General features: G+C 43.6%; 1 protein-coding gene across 3 annotated transcripts in view; it reads left to right on the top strand.

The window, feature by feature from the left end:
• The window catches only part of ST18 (ST18 C2H2C-type zinc finger transcription factor), a 683,846-nt gene that overhangs the window by 623,638 nt on the left and 32,354 nt on the right, over positions 1 to 27,854 (top strand). For all 3 annotated transcript variants that reach the window (XM_069621036.1, XM_069621037.1, XM_069621035.1), the window contains exons 18-20: positions 6,821 to 7,042; positions 13,868 to 13,956; positions 22,627 to 22,730. In XM_069621036.1, the coding sequence (XP_069477137.1) occupies positions 6,821 to 7,042; positions 13,868 to 13,956; positions 22,627 to 22,730 (415 nt within the window). The remainder of the gene's footprint in view (positions 1 to 6,820; positions 7,043 to 13,867; positions 13,957 to 22,626; positions 22,731 to 27,854) is intronic.

Raw genomic sequence — 27,854 nt, 5'->3', positions numbered from 1 at the left:
AAATCCCACCAGCTACCTTGCAAGTGATAAAAGAGGCTGTTGATCCATATTTTTTGAAGACAACAGTACTCTGTATATACTGCAACACACCACTCTGCAGAAGGGGAGGAATTTCGAAGTGCTTTTGAAGCTGTAATCAAGGAGCATGAGAAGCACTGACATCCTACCTTAGATGTAACACACGTGCAACATCTTCCACTGTACAACTGCCCCTCCATATTACTGTTTGGTGACTCTTCCCTCATTTCCATCCCCACCTTACATTCTGACCTCCACTGGAAAAAAAAGTTTCATTTAGAAACCACCTTTCACAGGTAAAAAATAGAACTAAAAGAAATAATCTTATAGGCTCCATCTACTTTACACTTCTCAATAATGTAGATAGACTCAATAAGATTCTCCAACATTTCCATTAGCATTTTATGTTAAGCTAATGGAAATAATGTGGCCCAAGTTATCGGCCCTAGTGAAGCGAGGGCGGATAACGAGGGCCCCCGGCCATTATCCCCTGTTACAGCCCCTGCAACAGGGGATGAAGGTCAGTAGCACCCCAGGTTGCCAATGCGGTAAACCGGGGTGCTAAAAAATGCATTTAGCAAAATGGCCACCATGTAAATGGAAGACATTGCTTCATACAGAGCCCCTCTTCCCTTTCCATGGTGGCATGCGGGAGGCGACGAGAATGAACAAATGTAGTGGCGGCACCCGCTTCTGCCAAAATAAGGTAAATGGGGGGAGGGGTTAAAAAAAGAAATGTAACGGAGGGGGGGGACGTAGATGGAGGAGGGGGGAGATGGCCGTTCAAGCCCAAGTTCCTAGCCACCTGATTGGCTGGCTCCCCCTCCCAGGATGCTAATGGACAATTGTATGCTAGACAAAAATATTTTTAAAAATATCTTCTCTAGACTCTTCTACTGTTTGTCCCTTCTCTTTGGACTCCCCTCCTCTCATCTCTCCCCTCTTAAATCCATCTACCACTCTGCCATCCACTCCCTTTGCTTTCTCCCACCTCTTGATTCCATCTTCTCCTCTCTCACCTCTCTAGGTTGGCTCTCTTTTCACTCCCCTCCCAGCTCAAGTTCAAGTTTCTCTGTCTTGTTTTCAAATCCCTCCATGGTCTTGCCCCACCACCTCTCCTCCCTTCTTTCTTTCTACACACCTTCTCGTTCTGTCTGCTCTGCTAATCGTTTCCTACTCTCTCCTCCTCCTCCACCCTGCACCCCCTCCCGCTTCCGCTCCTTCCTACTCCTTGCTCCCTTCCACTGGAACCGCCTCCCCCTTCACATCCGCTCTTCTCCCTCCTACCCTTCCTTTCGCTCTTCCCTAAAATCTTATCTCTTCCACTCACCTCCCTAACACCCCACGTTTCCTTCCCTCCTCCCTACCCCTCTACTCTCACCTCTTACTCCTGCTCTTCCTTACCCTCTCCTTCCCACCTACCTCCTTCCCCCCTTCCCCCTGCTCTCTTCTAGTTACTTTTTCCTCTCTTCTTCCTCTTACATTCTTGCATTCCCTCTTTCCCCCGCTCTTACCTCCTCTAACATCTACTTCTCCCTTGCACACCTCTGCCCCTCCCTACACCCTCCTCACCTCTGCAATATTGTAAGTTGTTCTTTATACTGTTTTCAGGTTGTGGTTCAATTGTCATCTTATGCTTGCTGTATGTTACTTGTTCTCATGTAAAGCACTTTGGAGTAAAGAGCTATATAAATTCAATAAAATACAAATACAAATAAAAGGACAGAAACCATTTTCTTTATATCTATCCACGGTCTCCACAGTGCCCTTTCCAAGCCATGGATCATTCAAAGACCTGGATGGCACGTGCACACCATCACACAGGGTAGCCCTTCGACCCTTTTTAATTTTATATTTGTAACACTCCCACAATGCCTGCTCTCAAACAATCACATCCATCCGCCAATCACTTCCAAAAACTGTACATATAACCCTATGACCATATTAAGCTGCCACACACCAACTACCACTTAACAATCTTCTACAAATCTTTTGCATCTGCATTTCGGATGCCAAGGTGGGACACCACTGGCTAACTACTGGAGGAGAGGAGTCCCAAGGGTGGGATGCATTTTAACCGTAACATCACTTTAAAAAATGTTGTCTTTCAATTTAATAGGTTTTTATACGTGAAACTGTGTCTTGGTGTTACATCACTGAATAAAAGTTATTAATAATTCCTCCTTTCATACATATGAATGAACTATAAACCTCCTTTAAGAAACATATTTTTTGCAGCACATACTTACTTATTTTTTGCAGCACATACTTATTTCTGTCGTTATCTGCAGGGCACGCTGGGGATGGAAATCATCGTTCAGTTGCCTACAGCATAACGCTCCACTATGACCCGAGCCAAACCAAACCACCCCATTCTTCACTGCACCTATCCTGCATCCGAGTTCAGTGTCCACTATACCCTAATAATGTAACCAACGGCCAGTGCTCATGGTTTGCAGCCATGGCCAGTCTCCAAATTCATGCGGCATGGGCTTCGGCCATGCCGCATTCCCCAATAAGCAAATCAGAGTACACATTTGTGTTTGCCGAGGGCCAGGCCCACTACCCAAACACCAAATGTATATCACTATTTTTTCAGTTTACATTCTTACACTTTGGAAAAATAAAACACAGGACATATTTCCAAAAACATGCTTTTAGGTCCTTGCTAATGCTCATCGTGCAGGTTTGTTGTAATCTGGTCCACCAGTGCAGACTGTAAACACAAACAGAATATTTATTCCCATTCAGACTTACCGCTTTGCCAGTGCTGCATGTTCGAATAAGCAAATTACAGTACACATTTCTCCTTGCTGATAGCCAGGCCCCTTGCCCAGATACCAATATTATATCATTGTTTTGTGTACCTAAATTTTCACACTTTTCAAAAATAAAATACAGGACATATTTGCAAAACCATGCTTTGAAGTTCTTGCTGACCCTCCTTGTGCATATTTGCTGCAATCCCATATAGCATTTCACCCTGTACCCACAAGCAGAATTTCTTTTTTCTCCATTCAACCCAATCCCAATTTTGAAAAACATTACCACCATGCCCACAGTAACCCCATTGATAGACCCTCATGGTCATGGGCAGTAGCCAGATTGTCCGAGTCATCGCCTTAGGCCATGACCCAGACAATCTGCCCACTGCCCATGGCCACAGGCTATACCTCAGTCACCAAAGGTATATCACTTTTTTTCTACCTACATTATGACACTTTTCAAAAGATAAAACAGGGACACATTTGCAAAACCATGCTTTCAGGTCCTTGGCAAGACTCCTTGCATGAGTTTGCTGTAAATCTGCCTACGTTTTATTTTTTGAAAAGTGTCAAATGTACGTACATAAAATAGTCATATAACTTAACCCTCACGTACACTTTGCACAAACATTCAAGGTTGGGTCTATAATCTGTTTGAAAACATTTCTGCAAATTTGTCAAATAGCAACAAAGTTATAAGCCATTTAAAAATGTAGAGATACCCCTCTAATTTAGCCCCCTCTTGACAGAACTCTACCAAACTTTGCAAAATAATGTATATCTAGATCTAAAATATTTTTGCAAACCTTTGTGCAGATTTGTCAAATGACACCAAATTTATAAGCCTTTACAATATTTTGAGATGGCCCTCTAATTTTGCCCCTCTTGACAAAATCCCACTAAACTTTGCAAACACATTTATATCTAGAACTAAAATCGTTTTGCAAACTTTTATGCAGATTCTTCAAAAGGCACCACATCTATAAGCCTTTACAATATTTTGGGACCCCCTATAATTTTGTTCCCTATTGACAGAACAGCACCACACTTTCCAGAAGCATTCAGAATCAGGTCTAGAATGAAATTCCAAAATTTAATGCAGTTTCATTGAGTGGCGCCAGAGTTATAAGCATCCAAAAACTGCTTTTCACCAACACTGTAATGCACAAATAAGTATAGATGCCCCCGAACATCTAAGATGTTTGCGGACATCACAGGACTGTCCCAAATTGTTCGCAGACATCGGACAGGAAACACACCCATTTTTTGGCTTTGTAAGGCCATATACCATCCCATTGTCATCACCCCTCACCGCCCCAGAGATTGTTTGATAAGTTTGACAAATGAAATGTTGTGTTTTTTAATATGTTTTTACTGCAATGTTTGCCGACACCGGCACCTGTCTGCGAATCCAACAAGGTGGGCGTTTCCGAAAATGTGACGCAATTCATGCTTTTCACAATCCAATCAGCGGGTGCGTCCGCAGACATCAAGTGCCCCTCTGGGCCAATTGGAAGCCCATCCGTGGATCAAACAGGGAAGTATGTCCGCAGACCAAACGCAGATATCACAATTTTATTAGTACCTACTTTTTGGTCGTTTAAAAAAAACTACTGGACGGATTTACACCAAATTTACAAGACCACACTTTTGGGAATGAAGCCGCCGTTCCTGCTGAAAATTTGGCTGAAAATCTGCCCAGCAGTTTAGACCGTAGGCGCAGCAAATCATTTTTTCCATTACATAAATGGGAAAAAACACACATTTTGGGACGCCCCCTATAACTTTGCCCCCCCTTGACGAAGTCTCACCGAACTTCACAGGATCCATCTGATGGGGCCATATACTGCAAAGTTTTGTGAGGATTCGTCTGGAGGGGGGCAAGTAAATTATAAGCTACCCAAAAAGTGCTATTCCTATCGTTTGAGCAATTTAACCATAACTACAGGGCCACTACCTGTAGTATAAATACATATATATATTTCAGAGGCTTGTGGAATTTGCATAGATCACATGCTATGCATAGGCCGACATCTAGTGGAAGCTGCAGAGTATTACAGTTTTTGTTTTCAAAACTCAAAAAAGACGTCGACAGGGGGTGCCAATGAAACTATCCCTAGTGTAACGTCCACTGTACCCATGGTCCTTCACAAATATGATTACGGTGAGTAATGTATTCCATATATTTATATATTATGGCAGTTACTAGTAAATCACAAACTCTTTGACACATGACTAGATTTTTGCCAAAATTTGACCTGAAAACAAAAGGGGATTGCAAATGGGAATTGCCATATGTCTGCTCCAGACTCCTAAACCAATCCATAAAGAGAGGCTGGATTTAGGAGGATAGATAAGGGTAACTGGCCAATCCTTGTGCAAGAACTCTTGCAGGGAACTGGTCAATGTTGTAAACGTGATGCTGTCATCACTAGTATATGCAGTGGATGCACTATGAGGTAAGGGAGCAGAGCTGCTAAAATTACCATTGGAGAGAGCTACTGAAACTTACCTTCTGACAGCTGTCCAATTTCCCTAACACAGACCAAAGTAGGGGGTCTGCAAAACCCACTGCTAAATCACCCTTTTTTTATTGACTGCTAGCCTTTTAAGCGCACAGCATAACCGAAATTGTACAGCATTGCAAACTTAGTGATTTTATTCAGGGACCAGTGTTGATGATGATTTATTTTGAAATTTGTTTAATGTAAAATATTGTGATTTGAGTTTTCCCAACCAAATTTTGTGAGTTATTTATGTAGAAAGAAGTTTATTGTGTTGTGGATAAAGTGGTGTGTGACATTTTAGTGCGATTTTCTATTACATGTCATCCAAATTAATACAAATATATTTCCTGTACACCGGCCAGGTTCTTGGCTCATTGGTAGTTTAGTGAGAGGGTTCCAAGGAGTATGATATGCTTCAGAAATATATCTTAATAAAGAACTGCCATTAAACTGTTTATTTTGTGACACCTAGATTGGGGAGGGAAGGAACTCCCTGTGTTGAGGGTGGCCTCTCCAAAAATCAAATTGCAAACAATTGACTGCTTGCGGTATATACCAATGAAATCCCATTAAAGTCCTATTGACTCTAAAAATCAAGATTAACACTGATTTTACCCCACTCATAATACCACTGTAAATCCACAGGACTGAGTGTTGGTAACAGTAAAATATGTTGCCAGTTTTTTCAATGGAATTACCTCTGACCTCATAATAAGTCCCAAAATGGTACATTAACATTGGCCCTCATTCCAAATGTGGCGGTAGTTCAGCAGAAGTTCCAGCTAACTAATGTCAAATGGAATTACTTTACTGCCACTTGGTCCTGGGGGTTTACCACAGGGTTACAAGTGGTAGTAGGCAGTGTACATCTCAATTTTAATGAGTCTATAGGACTCTTTGTGGTTTTCAGCTGAACTACCACTGGTGGTAGTTCTGATGGTGGTAATTCTGCCACTTTTGCTGATTTTTCAACGTTAAGGTGGAGGATTTACCGCAAGCATTTTGCTGGAGTTAAATCCTTCACTGCAAGGCAAAACCCTGAGTTTGGCATAGCAGGAAAAGTGATGGTAATTCTGTTACCACCACATTTTTACCGCTCTGGCACACTCGGAATGAATCCCATTATTAGGAATTCTGTGACCTTTCTAGAATGCCTGCAACACAAGCGTTATGGATGGTTCTGACTCCATCATTGACATTGTAAAGCACATTTACTTCTGTTTCTAAGATTTTACTGTGCATTGCTAGTAAATTGGGCATGTGGTTACTATCCGCTTTATGCAACCTTTTCTTATTATGCCTACATTGTTAGCTACTTTCATTGTCGCACGTTGGGCCTGCTAGTTGTAAAGAAGGCACAGTCAGCCACTCAACCTTGATATAAGGCCTGTTGTCAATAGAGCATTTATTTCTCCTCCATCTATAATGGCTGCCATGATCCTTGTATAACCCCTCCATGCCATTACTGTTGCTGGATTGTTTTTGTCAGCACAATAAATAGAGCTATTGTCTTGGTTAATGTTTCCACAGATGTCCTGTGGCAGAGTGTGACGGACAAGGTCATCTATCAGGAAAATACACTACGCATCGCAGTGCTTCTGGTTGTCCGCTGGCAGCTAAGAGACAGAAGGAGAGCTCCCTGAATGGCCCGCCACTATCCTGGAAAGTGAACAAGCAAGAGCTGCCGCACTGCCCTCTCCCCGGCTGCGATGGGCTGGGGCATGTGAATAATGTCTTTGTCACGCACAGAAGGTATGGCGTCGTGTTTTCTTCGGTTTTGATAACAGATATGTATTATGGGTATAAAACATGTTGGTCTTTCGATATAGGAGGTAGAAAATATGTGCTTCAGGTTATCCCAGGTCTTATAGTCAAGAAGCCACTGGAAGTACCTTAGTGAAGGGCACACCATGCCGCTGTGGCTCCCATCACAGCTTCAGCCAAATCATCTATTAGCATGTGTATGGATGACATTATTCTAGTGTCTTTCCCAATCGTAGTACAGTGTCACAATTTTGCAAATGTTCGATGAAAGTATTTTAGCAGGTTTGCAGGAAGAAGAGGTTAGCAATTATGTACCGCAAGGTTTAATCAAGGAAAGTCTGTATCTGATGGCTTCCCGCTGATTGGATTTTGTAATGCACGCGCAATGAGCTTGAGATCACTACACATTTCTCGCAGAAAGTAATCATAAAAGATAGCCTGCGTTAAAGGGGACATCATGAGGAAGAAATAAGTAAGTACCAAATAATAGCTGAGCATGGCAGAGTGGGTGCCAGGGTGCCACTCGGATCTTTGATGATGGCTGCAAAGAAAGTTCTTCCATCATGTCAATGTGTTTGAAACGATTGGTGTAATCAGTAAGACCTAGGATACCACTGTGGTATCGAGCCACCAGATTTGCAAAAAAGTGCTGCCACCTGACAACCGCCCCAGGGCGGAGTCAAAATGAGTGCACAGAGGAGGCAAAAGATAACTCCATCTGACGCAAAGAGACGAGATGGCAGATGCTCTGAAGCTGGTCAGTTGGGCCTGATGGACCTACTAGCTGCTTCCATGCTTTGCAAACTAAAAGACTGCTGTCACATGTAAGTGTAGCATGCATCATCGATTTCAGTGATTTTAAAAAGAGTATTACTGAAGTAAAAATAATGATAAGTAGGGCTCAAGTTGAGGGTACACGCGGTTTTGACACCGACCCCCCACACTTTTTTCAGAGGGCACCCTGATATGCTACTTTCTGTTGACCTCACATTCAATTGGTCTTTTGCTTCGACCCCCCACTTTTCTTTTTTAGGACGTGAACCCTGATGATAAGCGTATTGCAATAAAAAGGACATGCTAGTACTCACCCTAGTAATTGTGGCTGATAGAGCCTTTTGCAGTTGCAAACACTCATGAAACATATTTATGCAAACTAACATCAAAAAGTCCTGGAAATGTTGTCTTAGCCGTTTATCTTTTGCAGCAGCATAACGTCATCAAAATCACTGGGGAAGTTCAAGCACTGGTTGTGTTGCATTGGCTGCTCTACGACAAAACAAACCGCAACATCACATCGTAGACCCTATCCCAGGCCATTTTATGTATTTTGAAATGTTTATTGAAAACTCGGAGGCTACAGCATGTTAATAAACAGTGATTGCTGGCAGACACAAATACCTCTCTGTTGAGGTATATTTGTTTTACAGCATCAATAGTCAGAGCAGTTAAATATCAGGGGTTGCCAGGCAGTCAATTGGGACTAAACAGCAATATATCAATAGTGGGTGTCACCCCTTATGGCCTCTTATGGCCCTCAAATGATACCCAAAATGCAGTCCGAGGTAGATAGTATGGGGCTCAGTTTAATGGGCAACAGTTTTAAAATGCTCTGGCATTCTCAGACATTTAAGTGTTCTTTGTGTACTAACCATCCATCAACCATATGATGCATGGAGAACTGAGCAACAAAGTTTATGTGGGTCTTCTGTAAGGCAGGCCTCTTGCATCACAAACATCTTCTCCCGTCTTTGTCACTCATCTCCAGGTTCCACTAAGTATGGGTACAGACCACTGGATTAAATAGGAATCTTGCGAGATGAATGTCAGCCATCTCAGCTCTCAATCTGAGGGATGCATCCATTCAAAGAAACGCCATCTCACTCAGTGTTTCCACATTGAAACTTTCCTGTTCTTTCAATCCAGTGGCGGATTCAGGTTTCAATCTGAAAATATTCAAGCATCTAACAATATCCAATTCACTTAATTTGTTTTGGGGTGGCAACATTGGCAGCAAGCACAGCAGCAGCCGCTGCAACCACGGCCAAGTAATTAGGCGTTACAATGGTGGTGTTTATTAGCACTCAAACAACAAAGATGGAGCAAAAAAGAACAATAGGTGGGGCATTGGATCACAACAGTAGCTTTTTAAACTTCTTTCTAAACACATATAGAGGCTGTATTCCCCTGGTGTGCAAAGGGAGGCGGTTCCGTAATTTGATACCACAAGTAGGACTAGATCGTCTGTACGCCCTTAATTTCTTAAATATAGGAACCTCAAGAGAATATTGTAATGGTGATCCTAGGGGTTTCAAAGAAAGCCTCATGCCGTGGGAATCTCAGTATCACCTATTCATGAGATTTATCATATTGGGATTTATTAATTAAGATCAGACGTTTCAACCAGTTCCTAGCGGGGATTGGGAGACGATGCAACTTCCTCTAAACAGGGGACATGTGTGCTATCTTGTTGGTGTTATCACTCGGGGCAATAGCATTTTAAAGAGTGTATAGTCGGCTGATAGACTGCTTTCACAAGCCTGCGTATAAACTGTTGCAATACTCAATTTTTGCACCTATTAAAGCTCTAGCTAAGCTGGCAACATTGTCTTAAATGATCAGTGGCCTTATCCATCTCATGATCATTAGAGGGTAGGGCTCTGAGCTTGATAGACTCCTTACTTGGTAAGCTAAAGAAAGTGAAGAATCAAATATTACACATATATACTTTGCCTGATCAAGAACCTGAACTGTACATCCTGAATCCTACAGGTGTGCAGTTGTGTTTATGCAGCCCTGATCAAGAACCTGAACTGTACATCCTGAATCCTACAGGTGTGCAGTTGTGTTTATGCAGCCCTGATCAAGAACCTGAACTGTACATCCTGAATCCTGCAGGTGTCCAGTTTTGTTTATGCAGCCCTTGTTCTCTAAGGCAGGCAGACGCCCAGACCATATACCACAACATCCATGCTTTGCTTACTCTGAAAGGCCACAACATTAAACCATTTGGCTCTGCAAATGATTTCAAACAGGGCTTCCCAACAGGGAAACCTCTGGGGTACAGCAAATTGTCCCCTGCCACCTCAATAGAACAGTACACAGAAAACTGCCAGCAACCACTGGAGCCCACATGACCCACTGGGAGAGGGGACACGGGGAAAAGGGTACCTGTGCTGAACATGGTACCTGGCAGCACCCAATTCCTCAGAGGCTTTGGGTCTGTCAGGAGCATATTCAGCATTTCCATCCCTGATGAAGCTTTCGATGAGGACTCATCCAGGATAAAAAAGCATTAATCCGACTGACAAATGCACAAATGCAAGGGTCTCCCTCTCGAAGCTTTTCGACCTTAGTTCTAACACCCAGTCATTTCCATGTCATAACATTAAACTAACTGTGTTGGTCTTCCTCTGGGCTTTTATCACTTTACTGTGATAAAGACAGTGGAGAGTCCTTATAAAAGCCTTAGGCATGCCGCCTACTTTGATTTCAGGGTATTTTGATAAAAAAAGAAATTAGAGTAGATCATAAAAGCTGGATTTTATTTTAAATTTAGAAAATAAAAAGGAGGTGTATTGTCAGACACATATCTCCAGGGCTGGAGTTTGCAAATATTCTCTCTGGGAAAGCATACGAGTGTGAGCAATGGGGTTGTGGCTAAATGCTGTGCCATGGGAAGCATCTTTTCATATTGGGATATTAATATTAGGAATTTGGAAACAAACTTATAATTAGCAGTTTATAATAAACAAATATTCAAAGTATATATACCATGTCTCCCAACACAGCACTACAAGTCACAGAAGGCAAAGACAACGAGAGATAGGACTGTCCCTTCAAAATTGCGTAAATGGTCATCCGAATCTGTGGGTTTTAATACATTTAATGCATTCCTCGCTTCCATTTGATTAAAGTGAGTGCTAATTAGTGGATACTGCAGACACAGGAGGAGGTGAATGGGAGACGCTGGGCCATGTAGAGGAACTCCAAACTGTTTTTAGAGCCTGCTGATTGGCAGCATTGTTTAAAAAATAAACAACACTTTGGTAAATGCATCCATGTGGCCCTGCCCATATATTGTGCAACCTTGTAGCTCTCCAGATTGTTTGAACTACAAGTCTCAACACACCTAGCTAACTGATCTATGGTGAGGGATCATGGGAGTTGTAGGCCAAAATATCAGTTGAGCTGCACCTTTACAGCTCCTCCTCGCAGGAGGCAAGAATCAGGACCAGGAGAGCCAGCCTAGAGGCACACATGCACATTCTTTGCCTTATGCAAAGCAAGCCCACAAGGATTTGGGGTGGCCACTAGGAGAGGGAGAATGACTTTTGCTCACTAGCACAGAAGGGTGATCAGAGCAGACTGTCTTTGCTAGCTAGCTTTTCCAAGCCGTTCAGGCACTATTCCTGTATTGCATATGCCACATAGAAGGAAACAGGCCAACATCTGCAGAAGCCTAATAATTTAGTTACGGATAGAGTTTTTCTTGTCAAACTAGTTCAGGGGAGGAAGGATATCTCAGGGGCAATGCGTTTGTCTTGGAAGCAAGACAACCCTGCGGAACACGGGTTCGAAGTCTGATCCCGTGCTTAGAAACCCCTCCTTGGTATTAAGCGCGTTATAAAAAAACAATTATAATTATAAAATGCCAGTGCCATTTAGGAATGAACTAAAACAACAATTCTGTAAAAGAGAGCCCTTTTCGCATGTGCTGGGTGAGTTTTGATTTAAGACATTGATGTCTTGGTTCATGGTAACAAGCAAACTCTCTTGATTTTAAACAAACAATACTTATTCTATAGCCGACATGTGTTTCGACTCTCCTGGGTCCTTATCAAGGCATTCATGAATTGCAAAGTATCATATTTGAGGAGCTGAGTTGAAGATAAATGATTCTTAATTTGATCTTTTGGAACTGATGGTTGGTTATCTGGTAGGAAGCGTATCACCGAGCACATGTGAAAAGGGCTCTCTTTCATAGAATTGTTGAAGCTTTACTTGGTACAGCATGGCACCATCCCACTTGAACCCCCAGGCACGCTGCAGGGTACTTTCTAATACCTCTGATGAAGCACAGTGGTCCCCCCATAACAGTGCCCTAATTTTATGGTTTTCTTGAGTAAAAAAAAGTGTATCTTCATCGGGGACCAACCTTTGAGTAACACGAGAATTTATAAAAGTGCCCGGGGTTATTGCCTCCCTGCCCAGTCACAATGTTACTATTCACGCAGAATCATAACCTCTTTGCATTATCATTGTCTAATATAAAAGTATGAGTGAACACGTCGGATTTAAGTGAAACCCCAGAATGTTATTTTGCCTGGACCCCAATGTTCTGCTGAGTGGTGGGCTGGCCTACGGAGAACTTTAGAGATTTCCTGGTAGTCCTCTGAACCATGGGCCTCTCATATGAGGGTCCCTTCCTTCTGTCTCACAGCATCCGCTGCATCACATTGAAAACATGAAATTGTAAGGAAGCCTCCAGTATGTTATTCATCTCTTTTGGCAAATGTTGTCTGTCAGTTTTTGTTCAATATTTGAATAGTAGTGTGTGATGAAGACCATGAAACCGAGTTGGAGGATAGCTCAGACTTAAGGTTTAAATGCACAGAACAGATTAAGTTGCATTCTTAAAGTCCCGTGAAAACAAGAGAGCATCACAAGGTTGTATACCCCTTCTCTTGGTTTGGATTTTGGTGCTCACAAATATTCCAGTAGCTGAGGTGGATACATAAACACAAGTACCATCTCCCACTCATCCCCAACGTAACCAGACTTGAATATATGACGATGGTGTTGTACATTAGTGCCTCCACTTATACCACATTGAGACAAGCATAATAAAACACATGCGAACATGTTTGTGCATATTTTAAAGAAGACCAAACAAAGGATATGTGTTGTTAATTTTTGTATGCGACTCCCGTGTGGATTCCATGGGAGAAAAACGGTTTGCTTTGTTCTTGCTGATCTGTATACAGGAATGATATGATATGATAGGTTGTTTATAACGCGCTTAATACCCAGAGGTTTCTAAGCACTGACCCTGGGATCGAACCTGTGGTGCTCCGTGTCGTCTTGCTTTCAAGGCGAGCACGCTGCCCTTGAGCTATCCTCCCGAGACGTAAATGTATTAAATTAAATTCGATCTGCATTTAGTGGCCATAGAGCACAAAAAGGCCACTGTATTCCTTTAGTGAGTGTGTTTGTATATTTCATTAATAGCAATGGTCAGACTGCTCTGACACTAATTTACAGGCTGTACGTTAGAGTTGCAATTTGGTCATAGAAACAGAGAAAGGAGTTCTAGAGATGCTGAATGATCCCCCTATCACGTGATCAGCACCACCCTCTATGCAAAGAGACACAAAAGCTGGGCCAGGAGCCTACTTTAACCCCTTAAGTGCTAAGGGTGAGTATGTTCATCCTGAATTCCCATGAGGAATCATTGTAGGCTCCGCCTCCTTCCTCATTTAAGTGGTTAAGGGATTGTGATAATGGGGGCCAGCCCCCTATCACATTCAAGCTCTCTAATGAGATTCTTGTCAGAGCCTAAGGTCACAGACTCCTATTACAGAGACCATATTTTAAACGCAGTGTAACCAGGATATAAGGACTGTATAATTGCAATCCCCTTTTAAAGTAAAACCTGATTTGGAGACTCGAAATCCACTATCTAGGGTCCTTTACATTTGTATTTTGTTTTTGTCAGTCAGGGAAATGATGTAAAGCTACTCTGTCCAGGGTTTGCAATGCTGTATAGATATTCTATTTTTTCGTGATAGTAATTCTATGTATATATTTTTACAGTTTGTCAGGCTGTCCTCTGAATGCTCAAGTCATAAAAAAAGGCAAAATCTCAGATGAAATGGTGACTATCAAAGTGAAGGAAACTGGTGGTAAGAGTTAAAGCAACATTTGTTTATTTTATATCAGTGTATGTATATTATCTACATCATAATGCGAAATGGATCAGCTCAGAGTGTTCAACCTGCCTGCTGGCTCGTTACATGGGTATGCAGTATTAATAACGAAAATACATCAATGTAAACATTTTGAACGACACCTGAATAACGACAAAAAGTCGAATTGCTCAGTAAAAGTATATATGGGGGGTGGGGTAAGGGATTAAAAGGGGTGTGGGTAGGCTGTAGAAACGGCGGGCTTGAGGATCCCCCCAAATAATAAAAATAAAAAATATCTAAATGTTTTGTTATTCAGGTGTCGTTTAAAATGTATTTTGTTATTTGGGATGAAGTTGTAAACAGATGGAACCGTTAAATGGGTTGTGGAAGTATGGATTATAGATTATGGGTTATAGATTGCCGAGGTAGTCTAGATTACGGTCATAGAATTCGATAAAAGCAATTCATCCAGTTCATATATTGGTTTTCTCCACTCATGTGCATGTGTACTGAATACACATTTGGAGAAAACGCCTGCATTTTGTGTTTAGGCTGAATCACAAAGCTGAATCTGTGTACATAGATTCACTGCTCTCAAGCAGTACACACCAAAAACTGATTGGGGGTTTGCTGGAGGAAGGACTGTGGTAGTGAAAGGTGCATGCCTTATTTACAGAAGAGGGAGGTTTGCACTGTGGCAGCCACTGGAGCTAATTTAGTAAGGCACCCTGGCACAGAGAAAAGATACAGAGACACAAACAAAGGCACAGACACTCACATCCGGTACCACCATTTTCTTGCAGACTATTACCTGATTCATAGCATTGTTATATAGCCGGCCCCTATATATGCACTAACTGGCTGAACCCACATTAATGGATAGCTGGAGATCAACCCCCTATTGACAAATATTCAGTAAGCACATTTGCAGGGATGGACCTTAAGCTGCCTGTTACTATCAAAGACTTTTAAAATGTGTGTTATCATGTCCTGATTGGTCCTCACGAGGTCCTACAGGAATTTCCTAAAGTAACTAGGATGCTCATTTTCTTGTAGCTATACAAAGCCCAACTAACCACCCTACTCAACTCTTCCTTCTGCTCTGTCTTCTCCAGGATTATCTAGCTATCTGATCAATCAAACCTTTTTCTATTTCTTGGACAGGCCACAAGTCTTTGAGTTTTTCTTAGCAACATAGGGTCCACCAGGGCTCTGCTCATGGTTCCCTCCTTTTTACCCTTTACGCTACTCCTGTGTCTTCTATTGGCGCCTCATTTGGTCTTTCCTGCCACTCTGCACTTCATGTTCCACCTTGTCCAACTCTCTACATTCTACTCTCACTGTCTGTTTGATTGCTATCCATTATTTTGTGCATTCTCACTTTCTTCATGCCTCAATGCTTCGAAAACTGTCATTCTCTTTTTCCCTGCTTCAACTATTCTGCTTCCACTTCATCCTTCTCCCTTTTCTTTTTCCACTTCTGTTCCCTCTGCTCACAATTTCAGCATTATTTTTGATTCTACTCTTTATTTCAATCCTTAAATTTCCAACATCTCATGTTCTTGTTGCTTCCAACTGTATAATATCTACAAAGCTTGGTTTTCTATCCTCTCATGCAGCTGAATTGCTTACCTGTGTATTTATTTATTTATTTGTTTATTTATTTATTTATTTATTTATTTATTTATTTATTTATTTATTGGTATTTAGAATGTGCCTATACAGCAATAGTGTTTCAAGACCCATCAAGCCAAAGGAGGGGGAGGAACAGGGATGATGAAAAACTAACAATAACGTTGCTACTAGGCATTGATATGATATGATAGGTTATTTATAACGCGCTTGATAACCATAGGTTTCTAAGCGTGGACGCAGTTGCTCTGTGTCATCTTGTTTCCAAGGCGAGCACGTTGCCACTGAGCTATCCTCCCTGAGACATTTGGGAGGTGAAGTGCAGTTCAGGGAGGAACAGGGATGGTAAAAAAAAACAATACAAAAACGTTCCTACTAGGCCTTGAGACATTTGGATCGTGCAAGTGCTGTAACCTGAAAAGCAGGGGGGAGGTGGGGAAGTGCAGGACAGGGTCGAAGGAGCAATGCTAAGGCGGGAGTGAAGAGAATGGAACATAAAGTGCTATTGAAAAGGTTCAAACACAGCACACAGCTGGAAATGAAGAAGCACAATTTGGGAAAGCCTTGCCTCATGGTGTAGGGGCCACATCAAGTGTGCAGGTACAAGTAGGTAAAAACACAACATTGGAATGCATCACCACATGGTGCACGGGGCTACATCAGTATGCAGGTAAAAATAGGTAAAATGTAACATTAAGATGGGTGCACAAAATGGGAAAGCCTCACCTCCTTGTACGTGGGGCTACATCAAATAGACAGGTACAAATAGGGAGCACAGCACAGGGCTGAGAGTGTCACTCCGGTGGTACTAGGTGGGCTAAGTACACAATACAGAACAGGGCTGCAAGTGTCAACCCAGTGGTAACAGGTGGACTAGGTACAAAATACAGCACAGGGCTGCAAGTGTCAATCCAGTGGTACCAAGTGGGCTATGTACAAAATACAGCACAGGGTTGAGGGTGTCAATCCAGTGGTACCAGGTGGGTAAGATACAAAATACAGCACAGGGCTGCAAGTGTCAATCTGGTGGTACCAGTTGGGCTAGGTACGAAATACAGCACAGGGCTGACAGTGTCAATCTGGTGGTACCAGATGGGCTATGTTCAAAATACAGCACAGGGCTGAGGGTGTCAATCCGGTGGTACCAGGTGATCTACGTACAAAATACAGCACAGGGCTGCGAGTGTCAATCCGGTGGTACCAGGTGGGCTAGGTACACAATGCAGCGCAGGGCTGAGAGTGTCAATAAAGCAGAGCTGCTAAGTTACATCAGGTGGGTTACAAGCATAGTGAGTTATCAGGTGGGTTACAAGAATAGTGCGTTATGTAGGCAGCATAATGCTGCTAGGTCACCACAGGGAGGGTGCACCACAGGCTCCAAGGGATTGCAAGGAAAACAAAAGGTCAGAAAGTCAAGAAAGGAGAGTTTCAGTCAAAGGGTTACAGGCAAAAAACACAGAACAGGCTGATAATGGCAATCCACTGACAGCCGCCTCCTTACCTTAAGGAGTGGAGGTAAACCAGTGCAGCACATCAGAAAGAACAGGAACCTTGTGAGGAGTAATGGTGGTGTTAGACATCAGCAAGTATGGATACATGGAAAGGTGGCTCTGTGGTGCCGTCTGTGCCTGCACAGGCCCAGAGAGGAGGGGACATGGCCCTTAAATGGGGACCTTGGGAGGGGCCAGCTTCACGTGCCAGCTCCCAACATGTGAAGTTACAAAAAAAAGCCCTGGCCAATCTGCAATAGCCGGAGCCGGGCTTCAGGCAAGTTAAGGCATCAAGATTCCTAAAGCCAGGACATCGGCCATGATGGAGCTGGAAACAGTGACCCACCATTACAATGGAAGCCCAGCAAGCGCTTACCTCTGGTATTGCATCCTCCTCGTGGCCAGGATGTTCTTAAAGTGAAGGATGGTATAGTACAGACCCAGACAGCAGGGGACATGGCCCTTAAATGAGCCCTTGGAGGGGGTGAGCTTTGCTCGCCGGCTTCCGACATGAACAGTTGAAGAACAAAGTTCCGGCCAATACGCAATAGGGGAATGCAGGGCTTCAGGCAAGTTAAGGCATCAAGGTTCCTAAACCCGCAAAAGCAGCCATGATGGAGCTGGAAACAGCGCCCTGCGTTACAAAGGAAGCCCAGCAAGGGCTTACCTCTGGTGTTGCATCCTCCTCGTGGCCACGATGCTCTTAAAAGTGTAGGATGGTATTGTACAGGCCCAGACATCAGGGGACATGGCCCTTAAATGAGCCCTTGGAGGGGGTCACCTTTGCCCGCCGGCTCCCGACATGGACAGTTGAAGAACAAAGTTCCGGCCAATCTGCTATAGGCAGAGGCAGGGCTTCAGGCAAGTTAAGGCATCAAGATTCCTAAAGCCGCAAAGGCAGCCATGATTGGGCTGGAAACAGCGTTCCACCGCTACAAAGGAAGCCCAGCAAGGGCTTACCTCTGGTGTTGCATCCTCCATGTGGCCACGATGCTCTTAAAGTGTTGGATGGTATTGCACAGGCCTTCCCTCCTCTTCTCTCATCTAGATTATTGCTCTACCCTTTCAGACTTCCTCTTGTCAACTTGCTCCCAGGCACCCTGTCTTTAAATCCGCCATGCACCTTCTCTTTGTACTAGCTCCTCATACTTCTGTCCTTTCCTCTCTTCTATCACTTTCGTGGCTTTCTTTTGACTATTGTCTACTTTTTCATTTACTCTGTATTCTGTTCCAATGCATGCATGGCCTTGCTCCTACCTATCATCCCGGTTCTCTATCTACAGACCTCTTAAATTGTACATTCTCAATCTCAACTTCTCCTCGCTATTCCTAAAACCCCCAGCCCTGTGCTCAGTCCCGCTTTTGCTCTTTTTCACTCCTTGTGCCTTAACCCTGTCTAGTAGGTCTTGCCATAATGTTTCTGTATTTCCATCTCGTCCAGCATCTCAGTTTCTGCCACCGTCACTCTAAATTCCTTCTCTTCCATGCATTGATTATTGTATCCTTGCCTTCCTCGCTTATTGGTAGCGTCGTTAATTTGTTGTCCAGCACTTTGTTGAAAGCACTTTAAAAAACAATAAAATATAGAAAATGCAAATACACGAGTCAGCAGAGTGGGCAGATCAGTGATGTATTTAATCTCATTCAATACAGTTTAATGGTGGTACACAGACTTGTATACATATTAAAAAAATTAAGTGCAGGCACCATTGAAAGGTTTAGGGACAACTTAGAGCATAAATCAATAATTTAAAGGGGGAGGACAACAAATGGTTCTAAAAAACATGAAGGCCTGAATCACAGAGAGTTTTCCAATGGGACTGCACCATTATAAAAGGCTTCTGTGACTCAGGCCCAAAATGCTGCCAGATCTGGTTTGATGGCTGTTTGTTTGCAATGGAACCTCCAGTGAGCAGCCTCACAATGGCCCTCATTCCGAGTCCGGTGGTAGTCATGGCACTATTTGCGCCATAACTGCCTCCCGTACCGGTAGCGACTCTGGTTTGGTTCAATGGGGACTTATTGGTGTTGTCCGACCCGGGCGGGACCGGTAAATCCCCATTTACCAAACCATTCCCCATTCCCATTTGAGCCCCCATGGGGCTCAATGGGAATGGGGAGGGTGCAAATAACGGGCCGGTGTATGCCAAGCCCGTTATTTGCGCCCAGGTCCCTTAACGGGTCCCGTCCTTAACACCTGGGACCCGCTAAGGGACCTCGTAGTAGGGCAGTAAGGGATTATCGGCACCGGTCTCCTTACCGGTGCCCGTTATCCCTTACCGCCCTACTCAGAATGAGGGCCAATGAAAGGTTCAGTCTCAAATCAGCACAAAATACTTTCTTTGGGAACGTTGGAATGCATTTCTATGTGTAGAGATTTCCTTTCCGGTGAATCCAGGGGCATTTAACCTTAAAGGAAGGCTGGCAATTTGGCCTGTTTTTCTAACGGTCCTGCTTTCGCTGATCTGGGCAAATGAATGCGCCCAGGCGGGTTGCTGCTTCACCAGGCCCGCCCAGGACCACACAGTGTAATGCAGTCGGCAGAGAAGAACAGTCTTGCCTCTGGAATGCCGTGTGAGTGAATTGGTGAATGAGCCAAGGGAGCATGGGTGTGAACTGTCACATCTGTGGCATTCCATAGGGCAAGCTGAGGATGCGGGTGGTCACGTCCTAGGCTCTTACGGGTTTAACCGCTGTACTGCTAATGGAGTTCCCTCAGGAGTGCTGCATGCCTCCAAGGACGTGGGAAGAGGACTTGGGTGCTAACTATGGTTTTCTGGAAAGAACCCAAAATATGATTTCAGCACCAATCTGCCCACGCCCTTTGTATGTCCTCGTCCTGTGTTGCTCGATTAAAAGAGGGAGCCTTTCCATAGCGCCTGCATGTAAGTCATGATCACATGCCGTGTGTAGGCCAATAGTAACGCATGACTACAAGTTAGAGGGCTGCACAGGATTTGCACACATATGTACCTGAAGGTACAGATTTGAACATCCCCTCCCCCACCGCAGCACATTAAAAGCATGTGGTCCCTTAAGGGCAGGGGTGCGCGAGCTAGTGCAGCCCATCCCTTAAGGGAAAAAATGCGCTGGGGACCTCCAAAGAGACGAAAAACGGCAGACCCGTTTCTGCATTATCCATAATGCCATGACAGCGGTCTGGCCCGTTACTGTACCACTTCCAATGATATAATCATCCACACAGGGATGGACATGCATTTTGTGAACAGAGACAAAGCATGTCAGGCAGATCGTTTTGAAATAGTGCATGTTACGTTTCATGAAATCTGCATGCTTTACTGCCAGAGGCATGGTTAACTCTTTGCACTGCAGAGAAGATCACGTTTCCCCCTGCGAAAACAGTCATTACCACAAGCGAAAATCCCGGGAGAAAATCCACCAAACTCGTTAGCTGCACAGCACAAAGATTTTCATGCACGCATATTTTAGCAAAGGTGCGTTCTCGGCGCTGCTAGAATGGAGGCTACAGGAGCCCTGAGCCGTACTCCAGCAGGAACTGTACAGCAGACCTAACGGTCCTGATTGACAGAGCCTTTTCCAAGGCGATCGCGCCTCTATAAAATGCTTCTGCGAATCAGGACCCGTGTCTTTTAACTGGCTCTCCTTTGTCCCAGATGCCACTGCAACCACCATTTTACAACGTAAACCTTTTGACAAGCAGTCGCTCTGTCATTAACTGTCTTTCTGTTGAAGAAGAAGCTGAGCAGTACTTGTCACAGTCGTTATGAGGGTGTGAGGGTAGGGGGGGTGCAAATGACTTCGAGCAGGCCATCATTGGGTGAGGGGCGACTGAATCTGGACACATTACATATCATTGCCATATAATGTGTCATAGTGTTAGAGATACATAGATGCATCTTAATCGAGGGTCCTAGTTTGATATAGTCAAAACGATGTGGGTATCTCTTTAAGATAATGGAGTAGATTAAGGACCAGAAAACCGTTTGTAAAAAAAAAACATCTGAGGTGGTTGTACAAGGTTTGTTAATTTGGCAGTGGTGAAGAGAAAATGCTGCAAGGACAGAGGTTTGTGGAGGTCCATCGACTCAAGCACTGTCTCTTTCTCATCCAAGTCTGGGTGTGCCTACCTGAAGCTCAATGCTACGAAGACCGAATGTATTCTCCTAGGAAACCCCCACCAAGCATGTGTAAGCCCAGAATTGTCAGATTGTCATGAATGCCTCAACTCTCCACAGTGCAAAATCTCTTGACTTTAGAATCTTGACTTTAGAATCGACTGTGACCTTTCAATTAAAACACAAATCACTGATCGGACTCAAATAGCACGGTACCAGCTTACGCTCCACCACAAAGTAAAGCCTTTCATCACTACCCTAAGTTTAAGAACAGTTGTCTAAGCTGTAGTCTCCTCCCGCCTGAACAGTGGTGATGTCCTACTCATCGGGGTCCCAGGTGCAACGTTGGGTCTTCTGAAGCATCCTTCATCACAGGACTGAGAAAACACAGCCACGTCACTCCATCCTCAAGGAGTTGCACTGACTACCCCTTCAAGCGCACATCATGTGCAAAACTGCCTGCATCATTTACAAAGCAGTCACAAACAAAAAACCATTCTACTTGGCCAATCAACACAGCATCTCCAGACTGGAACAAAAGAACTGGGAGATGGGGAATAAAACAGGAAACAGGCCTATGGCTGCTGCGCTGTCTGTCTCCAGAACAATATACCAACACAGATAAAGCTGGCCCCCGCCATCCTCCATTTTAAGAAGGACCTTAAGAACCTACTCTTCAGATGAAATCTTGGCAATCACTGATCGCTCCACTCTACACTTTCTCCCAATCTGGAGTTACCCTCTCTCCTACTCACGCTACCTATTCAAGCTCCTCTACTCCCCCCTACATACAGACGATGGATGTGTCGCCCTGGTACAGTGTTCTGTTGCTTCCCAGCTATGTTTGCGCTTTATAAATCGCTTTATAAATCTCAGTCAACACAATAATAATTTTGTTTTTAATCCCATGTACAAAATGTTAAGCATAAAACCTAACATGTCTATACTACGTGTGTCTCAATCTCAAGTGGTGAGAATGAAAACATATTATTTAAGTAGATGAGAGGGAGAATTGCTGTTAATTATTTACTGACAGTTTTCCTTAGTGCACTTCACATTTTGAGTTTAAGAGGTCACACCCACAAATGCATAGGATAAGAGGCTGAATTGTAGTCAGGAATCATTAGAGTGTGGTCGCCTGTCCTCAGATTATAACGCAAAATACTTGCCTAGTTTGGAGGCACCCAATTAATAGGGTATGGTTTCTTTGTCCAAAGAAAATATCAAAGACGTAGGCCACCTGGTGTGTTCATCCTTTAGTCACTAAAGGGCTGTGTCCGAGCACAGCATTTATTAGGGACCACCGCCATAAGGTCTAGTGCTACTATGGCACTCTGTCAATTTATCCTTTGGATTGTATCCTTGGATTTCCAATTAGACTGCCGTAAACAGTTCACTGTGGTTCTCAATATGTTTAACAATGACTTTTGTGGATTTTGTTTCAGGGGTTGACGGTGATGAAGACATCCGACATTTGGATGAAGAGATCAAGGAATTAAATAACTCGAACATGAAAATAGAAGCTGATATGATTAAACTGCAAACTCAGGTTGGGAAAACAGAAACTGCAGATCTTTGTTATGTGCTGAATTTAGAAAAAGAAAAAACAATAAAATCTCATTACAAGCACACTCTTGTTTTAACAGTTCCATTAGCACCCAGGGTGGGGGGGTGCAGCCAATCAGATTTTTCAGAACGCGGGCTGAAATCTCTGATCTAAGCCCGTGTTCTACAAACCTGCAGGCTGCCTGCCGGCCGCGGGCCACCATTTTCATTTTTTTAAAATATACCCCAAACCCTGCTTCCCTCCAAATACCATTTGGTGGCGGCAGCACTGGCCGCTGCCTGCAGCAGCTCCCCACCGTCCTGAGTGCTACGGTTGGCCACCATGGAAAGGGAAGAGGGGCTCCGTACAGAGCACCACTTCCCTTTCCATGGCGGCCATCTTGGGAAAGGATGTTTTTTTTAGAACCCCGGGTTTTCGCTTTGGTAACCCGGGGTGCTAATGGCCTTAACAGCTGATCCAGCACACCAGATCGGGTGTTAACACCACAACATTACTTAGAAGTTGGAGGTCTGGCTTGGCACACCTTTACCAAACTAAACATACATAGAACGTTTTCAGAAAGAGGAGTAATGAGGGCAGGTGTTGCTTGCTTTACCTGTTAGAAAAGATATACTACACAAAGAATATGCATGAATTCCTGAATGTGCCAGTCATTGTAGATGGAAGTACACAACATGCTGTAGAAAGGAACCACAGACAACAGTTCAGTATGGGTACATTCCTACCATTTATTATGTTTATTTGTTTATTTCTTATGTGACTCACCCGCAGACATCAGGGTGCACATCAAGAGGACAGACAACAGTAAAGTACAAAACAAATTAGTCTTATCAGGTCATAACAGGGATAGGGCAGTTTCAGTTAAATAGCATTGTTTTTAACCTTTAGCCAAGATTGAGGAGACTCCACTCCCTCCGCAATTAAGTTGGCAGCCCATTCCAGGCAATTGAACCCTGAACGGTGAAGGAACATCCTTTCGCTCTTGTTCTCTTTGCCTTAGGGCATATGAACCAACACGTATCACTGGATCAGGTAACTCTCCCATGTGGTTGCAGAGTAACGCTTTCCTTGAGATATGAAGGTGCAGATCCGAATAGACATTTATGTGTCAAGTTCATGACCTTGAAAAGAATCCTGGATGCAACAGGCAACCAGTGAAGTTCCTTTCTAGCATTCAAGAATGTTACACAATGGTCGGATGTAAACATTGAAAAGAGCTGGGGACAGGCATGCATCCTGGGTGACTCCACAAGTGGATGTTCTATGAGTGGAGGAAGCCTATCCCCAACACACTCTTGACTTCCTATTTGAGAGGAACAACTCAATCCACTTGAGAGCTTCCTCCGAGCACTGCCCTGTAGTAGATAATGTTGTCAGAAGCGTTCTGTGGTCAAGGAGGTTGAATGCTACCAATAAATGAAGCAGCAACAACCCTGTACTGCTCCTATCAATGATATCTAACATCTGTGTTTGAAGATCCAGTAACGCGCTTTCTGTTCCGTGATTAAATCTAAAACCAGACTGTCTGGGGTGTAATTCGTAATAGTTCTAAAATTATTAGCATCTTTAGGGTCTTCTTCTGCTTTATTCAACAATGGTGTAACAACTAGATTCTAAATACTGTCAGGGATTGTTTTATGGAAATAGGTATCATTGGTAAAACGTGCAAAAAAAGGTACAAAAGAGCAAATATTGTTCAAAACTATTTTAGCAGTGATAGTGTCACCCGGACAAGATGTCGGGCGCATCTTCTTGTGTTTTCTCCATATCTGTAACTGAAATGGGAGAAAAACTAAACATCAGGGAATTCTCTACCGTGGTTGTCATACCCGTCTCAGGTAGCACAACTGAGGCATATTCTAAAGCAATCCTAGCATATGCCCCAGTCATTTTATCAGCAAAAGCATGCTATATTATTTTGCCATCCTCATTTGTAGGCGGGTAGGGTGTTAATCCGATTTTAAATGAGGCTTCTCCAGATTTCTCAGAATCTCAAAGGCTTTTTAGTATTATTACCAGAGTTTTCAATTTCTCAGTTGAAGACATTGGGCCTCATTACGAGTAGGGTGGTAATGGATAGAGGCCACCGTTAAGGAGACCGGTGCCGGTAATCCCTTACTGCCCTATTCCGAGGTCCCATAGAGGGAACCCTAAGGAACATGTGGTCTGACCACACGTCCCTTATGGGTCCCGCTAAGGGACCAGGGCGCTAATAACGAGCTTGCAAGTCGCGAGCCCGTTATTAGCGCCCTCCCCATTCCCATTGAGCCCTATAGGGGCTCAAATGAGAATGGGGAATGGTTTGTTCAATGGGGACTTACCGGTCCCACTAGGGTCGGACTACACCGGTAAGTCCCAATTGAACAACACCGGTGCCGGACCCGTTATTGGAGGCAGTCATGCCGCAAATAGCGCCATGACTACCACCAATCTCAGAATGAGGGCTATTGTTATTTGCTTCATATATCCCTACTTTATACCGTTTTTAAATATTTTTCCCTAAGTTTTATTTTTACTCCAAATGTGTTCTGCCTTCCTATTCGCCTGTTTAAGCTTAGTTAGCTCAGGGGAGAACCAATTGCGATGGTTCACCCGATCCCCGTCAATCTTTGTCTTCATAGATACTATTCTATTTAACATTTCCTCCAGGTCACTATCATATCTTGCAGCCAATATGTGCGGAGAATCAAGATCTGTAGTTGTTTCCATGATGTAATCCATGCATTTAACTAGATCTTCTTGACTTATTTTTTTAAAATTCCTTCTTATAACTCTTTTAGGCAGATTACATTGCCAGGCCTGCTTCCCTGGCAGTTAAATCTGAACGTTAATTTAAAAAGAAAATCGAACCATACACAAGACCCTGTAATAATGGGACTAATCTGTAGATTTGTAGAGGCAACCCAGTCCAGGATATTTCCCTTAATATGTTTTGGCTCACTATTGTGGATAACAACCTCAATATTTTGTAAGTTTTGCTTGAAAGAAAGAGACTATTTGTGAACATTGTTTCCCCTCCACCTATTAAGATCCCCCATCAAAAGGGTAGAGCCATTAGGTTTATTTAACCCTGCTAAAATACCTATTGGTTCCTCATTACATTTTGGCATCTCATTGGGCAGCCGATACACCACTATAGTATTGGTACATTTTACCTGGAGTAAGTAATTTTTAAATGTAAGATCTCATAGCCTTTACAAATCATAGGTGATCTACAAATTTGATATGATATGGCATTTGTACCGCACCTATACACAAGTGTTTCAAAGCGCGACGAGGCAAGGAAGGGGGAACAGAGAGAGGACAGAGACAACGATCTTACTAGGCCAAGTGACATTGAGATTGCGCAAGTACAGGGGAGGGGAAAAGTGCCAGGGGAAGGGGAGGGAGGAGTGCTTTACATGGGATCAAAACAATTAAAAGAAGCGTGACCAGCAGGTGGCAGGTGCAAGTGTAAGTGCAGACAGCAGGTGTCCAAAAGTGCAGGTAGGGGGACTGTAGGGTTACAGATACAGACCCAAGTGCAAGAGTTGCCAGGATGCAGTGCGAGGTGCAACTGGGTGGGCAGGGACCTGGGCCCAAAATCAGAGGGTAGACAGGCGACCAGTGCAGTATCAGACAGGAAATAAGCAGGAGAGAGGAAGAGAGAAGGCAGAAGCAAAGAGGAAGGTCTTGAGGTGATTCCGGAAGCAGCAATGGTTCCCCTTAAGTTTCAGAACGGCAGGGAGGCTGTTCCAGAGGGAGGCCCCATCCGAAGAAAGAGAACTACAACCAACTTGTTGCTTGAAGAAGTGACTGACCCTGAGGGAGTTGGAGGTAGAGGGGCAAAGAGCTCGAGTAGGAAGGTATTTACAAAGACAGAGTCGGAGGTATTGAGGAACCCGGCCCCAGAAGTCCTTCGAGCCAATGCAGAGATTTCAGTGCTGAAGAGATACGATTCCTGGGCTTGAGGCCACAGACAAGTTTGGCAGTCCTGTTCTGGATGAGTTGCAGAGGGCAGAGAGTAGGAGCAGGCAGATTTAGAAAGAGTCTGTTGCAGTAGTCCAGCCTAGAAAGAACCAGAGCTCTAGAGACATTGAGCTTTTGGGGGAAGGAGAGGAAAGGAGGAATACCTCTGAGGAGGTGCAGTTGGTAGTTTGACTTCTTAGAGACATCAGAGATGTGAGGAGAAAAGGAGAGTGTCGAGTCTAAGAGGACCCTGAGGTTCTTAGCCTCACAGAATACCTAATTCCTCTTTGGCTATAAGCACAACCCCCCCCCCTACGTTCCTGTTCTCTATTCTGCCCGAAAAATGTATAACCCTTTGAGGTAGACAAATCAATGATAGGTCCACTCGAGTCCTTGAGCCACGTTTCTGTTATTGCCATCATGTCAGCATCCTTCTCAAGAATCTAATCATGGATGTCAATATCAATAGCTGATTTACCCAATGAGTAGTATTGAGTAGTGCTATTTTTAAAATGTGTCCATTTAATGATATCGGATCCAGGTCAAAACCGCCTGGTTCCTCAGTATGTGTATTTCTCAATACATCATTAACCTTGTCGCTGGGGACATCCAAGATAAAAGTAGGTGGCCGTGATAATGCTGTCTGTAATAACAGTTGGTCTGTTGGCTTAGGTTGATTCTCAATGTGTATTTCGTTTTGCACATTCAACAATACATTCAATTGAATGCTATTGACCGCTTCAGAACTACTTTGTTTACTCTCCCTTATTTTCCCATTGCTCGGGTTTTCTATCATAGGTGTCGCTAATGACTCATTTACATTCATGCATAAACCCATCAAGCAGTATATAAATTAATATGTTAATGCAGTCAGCCACTTTCATCTATGCATTGACTTTGAATAGCTGAGGGATATTAGGCCTTCTGCACCTTCATTTTTCTGTGGCCTACTTAGCAGTCTTGATTTACCATCAGATCTGGACATTTGGACTATAGGCTTATGTACTAATTCAGCACATCTGTCTTACTGGGAGGGCATTAATTCATCTCTGCTAATTTCCTCCAAAACAATCATCTCTTGACTAGATTGTCCACTGACAATCCATACCCCATTTTCCATGCAAACTGTATGTCACTATTAGCTGGAACACTGGAGTC

This window comes from Ambystoma mexicanum, chromosome 5q (genome assembly GCF_040938575.1).
Source record: "Ambystoma mexicanum isolate Mex_15411 chromosome 5q, UKY_AmexF1_1, whole genome shotgun sequence".
NCBI lineage: Eukaryota > Metazoa > Chordata > Amphibia > Caudata > Ambystomatidae > Ambystoma > Ambystoma mexicanum.
Note: the sequence above shows the minus strand (reverse complement) of the source record. Positions and strands in the feature narration are given on the sequence as shown.